The sequence below is a fragment of the Xyrauchen texanus genome, unplaced genomic scaffold (genome assembly GCF_025860055.1).
Source record: "Xyrauchen texanus isolate HMW12.3.18 unplaced genomic scaffold, RBS_HiC_50CHRs HiC_scaffold_621, whole genome shotgun sequence".
NCBI lineage: Eukaryota > Metazoa > Chordata > Actinopteri > Cypriniformes > Catostomidae > Xyrauchen > Xyrauchen texanus.
This window is the reverse complement of record NW_026266601.1, coordinates 21,494-25,000: the sequence shown is the minus strand read 5'-3', so window position 1 is coordinate 25,000 and position 3,507 is coordinate 21,494. Positions and strand designations below refer to the sequence as shown.

The 3,507-nt window shown below is 36.3% G+C and overlaps 1 protein-coding gene across 1 annotated transcript; it reads right to left on the bottom strand.

Moving 5' to 3' along the window:
• Positions 1 to 6: 6 nt before the first annotated feature.
• Positions 7 to 3,507, bottom strand: LOC127642449 (mitotic-spindle organizing protein 2-like). The gene is made up of 3 exons (XM_052125064.1): positions 3,435 to 3,507; positions 2,158 to 2,360; positions 7 to 2,054 (listed from the first exon to the last, which is right to left on the bottom strand). The coding sequence occupies exons 2-3, from the start codon at positions 2,340 to 2,342 to the stop codon at positions 1,889 to 1,891; spliced, it is 351 nt and encodes a 116-aa protein (XP_051981024.1). The 5' UTR covers positions 2,343 to 2,360; positions 3,435 to 3,507; the 3' UTR covers positions 7 to 1,888.

The window sequence follows — 3,507 nt, the reverse complement described above, 5'->3', positions numbered from 1 at the left end:
CCACTTTGATGTATAATAGGATCTGAGCAAGGCAAATATCGGGGCAATGTTTTCCCGGTTTATAAGGAGCTTCACACTGTTCAGGTAACTCCCTATTGTGCTCAACTCATATCCGAAGAAACGTTGTTTTAATGTAATTGTTTTGAATATTGTTAATATCCCATTGGTTTTTTTTTAAATATAATTCAGTTGTACACACTGTAACATTTTAATCTGCATTTTTGTATTTACATTGCATTCGGTCGCTTGTGAATGTTTTCCAAATCATTGTACCCAAACCGTGAGGTCATAACTCCATGTTTACAAGGATTAAACCAGAACATTTTCTGTAATCGGACACTGGGATGGCATTGTTTCTTTATTGAACATTTTTAAATGAATCTAATTACATACCTGAAGATTATATTACAAAGTAAGTACTTGAAAGCCATGTGATCATTATCATTGCTCATAGTCTGTACAATCTTGTGGCAGCGGGGAGCGTGGTCACAAGCCGATCCGGAGAGAGAATGTGGTAATGTTTGCATCTGAGCTAAATTATGACTTAACACCTGTCTCTAATTCCAGTGAGCATGGGGAGAGCAGCATATAAACGGCCACGTCACCGCCAGATGGGAGAGAAAGAACGACACGCGTGACCAGTGACTGGCGTGTCTTATGTTATTGTGAAGCTGAAGACTCAGAGAAGTTTATGTTGACAACGTTTGTGTTACACTGATCTGATTAAACTGAGAAACGCACAGAGAAGAGTGCACGCAGAGTGTTGAAGGCAGATTAATAAAGAGCCTTACTTAACTGCATCACTGCTCTCCTTCTCCTCCCTTCCATCTCCGAGCTTGAACGTGTTACAAATCTTTACTCTGAATATTATTATTTTTTATACATACTGTATACACTGGTGTTGTTTTAATGCTCTTAAATGTGTAAATGTACACTTGTTGTACTGTTTTTTTTATTAGAGGAATGCAAGAATATACTTATCCTCTGTGAAATGCTGCCTTCTCACATACATACTCTCCATTAAAATCATAAAATGCATCAAATAACATGAAAGCATTTTTCTTTGTTTCATTATCCATGAGTAATGATTGGATGGACAAGAAGTTCTGTGTAGAAGTATTTGAGATGAATTGTACATAAAATAGACCATAATAATTCCACTCAGTGGGCACTGCCATTGAAATAGATTGCATTGGAAGTTGCTACAAAGCGAAGCTTCCTCTGTGCAAACACGGAAGCGTTATAAAGGCCAATACTTGCAAATAATTCCAGGTGCATATAAGCCTACTGCACATTCAAGTATGTACGGTTAGAAAAATTGGCCCCATGCGTTCAGTGCATGAGCACTCTGCTGATGAGGAAATTTGAATCACGCATCCTGTATGCAGATGCCTAGCGTTCACATCTGACTGAAGCATACTTTGGGCTTTAAACAGCACTCATCCTTCTGCATTCTTTATGTAGGTATAATAGCTTTTTGAGCCTTTTTTTTTTTTTTTAAATAGAACATCCAAAGACCTAAATGCTGAAGTATGGAAAAGTAGCAATTATTCCGAAAGTGAATGTCAAACTCCTCTCACACATTTTGAGAAAATTCTGAAGAAAATCTAAAGAGGATGAGTTAATAGCCGATGTATAGCCGGACGATTTAGACTGCATGTTTGAGACATGAACAATCAATTGGTATTGAAGAAGTAATCCAGTGAGAAGAGGCACCCTTCTGTTTGTAATTGCAAATTAAAACTTACAAATAAAAACCCTAAAGCTTTGCACACAAAGGACAAAGGGTTTGTGTTTTTCTTTTGTAAGACACAATAGCTGGACAGAGATAAGGCTGCTGCTTCTTTTTTGATGTCACTCAGAGTATTGGTCTGACTTGGTTTATCTATTAGCGACACTCACCTCTAGACTCTGAAGGTGCAGGAGTGGTGTGGGATGCTGTGGCTGTGTCACCAGTGGATGTTTCAGAAACCTTCTGTCCCGCAAACATCGTCTTTAGGGTCTGAAAAACTGCCAGAGGAGCGACGTTCATCTTCAACAGATCCACTATGATCCTGTAGAGCAAATATGGCATTGAGATAAATCAATAGAGACAGATATTAATCGAAAAACAAATAACTAAAAGTATAACGTGATTTTGTTTTTCACAGCACTCACTTGAAAACCTCTTGATCAATGATGATCCCAGCAGCCTGGGTGAGTTCAAACAGCTCAGTCTCCTCTGCATTTAACACTTTTTTCTTCTTGATGCCATATTTCTGCACATTTCCACTGACAGTCACGCTAAGAGAGGGGGAGTCCGGGGCAGTGGGCATCGTGCCAGGCTGTGCTGACTGTAACATATGCGTCACCAATAATACCTACACATAAACACAATCAGTGTATCTCTGTATAAGACATTATTGATCCTTATATCAATGGATTTAAATCATATTTAATCCCAGAAAATGTATGCATTCAAACTAAATTGAGCATATAACGAGAATTTAATAATAATACATTTTATATTATAAATATATAGGCTATTCATTTTATTTATTTGTGTCTACACTCATAAAACAAACCCACGCTTAAGAAAAGTAATATAGATCATATATGGAACACGAGATCACAATGCAAGTTCATGTAAATTCATCTCACAATGGCCAAAATGGAAAGCTCTTCTTATTCCAAAATGTACCTATATTCAGTCATTCATTAAATGGTTTCACTAACAACCCCTTATATAAATCAAATGAGGCAAACCCAAATGTCTACACAGCATTAATGGTAACACTTTACAATAACGTTCAATTTATTTACATTATTTCACAACATCAGTTAACATGATCTAACAATGAATCATAATTTGTATTCCTTGTTAGATCATTTATTAATATTAATTTCAACATGTAGTAAGACATTTTTCAAATCAAAAGCTGTATGTAAGCATAAGTTAATGCCCTCTGAACTAACATGAACTAACAATGAACAGTTGCATTTTTAACAACATTATAACGTTAACAAATATTATTAAAATGCTGTAACAAAATATCATGTTTCTTTTTAGTTCATGATACCGAATGAATTAACCACGATTAACGAATGAAACCTTATTGTAAAGTGTTACAGCAGCATTAATACACCAACAACTCCATGGTAAACCTCTAAGAGGGTAACCGCTCATTAAACAATGTAATGTTCATAGACGTTAATACGGCGTTCATGGACAGACCACGATCTCATATTAAAAACAACCAAATCAATATAGTATAATATCCAATACAAAAAAACAAGCCAGATTGCATGGTTAGCTGCCTAGCTGCCTAGCTGCCATACAAATTACACATTAAGCTCGATGGGGGCATGTTCCGTTTGCCTTTATTTTTTAACCGTTAAGAAAGAAATGTTGTTTGTGCTCAAAATCAAACTGTAAAGTTTAATATGATACTCACAAAAAGGACACTTTTGAGATGCCCTCCTCCCTCAAGGTTTGTTTTGTTGGTCGTTGATCACGCCACACAAGAT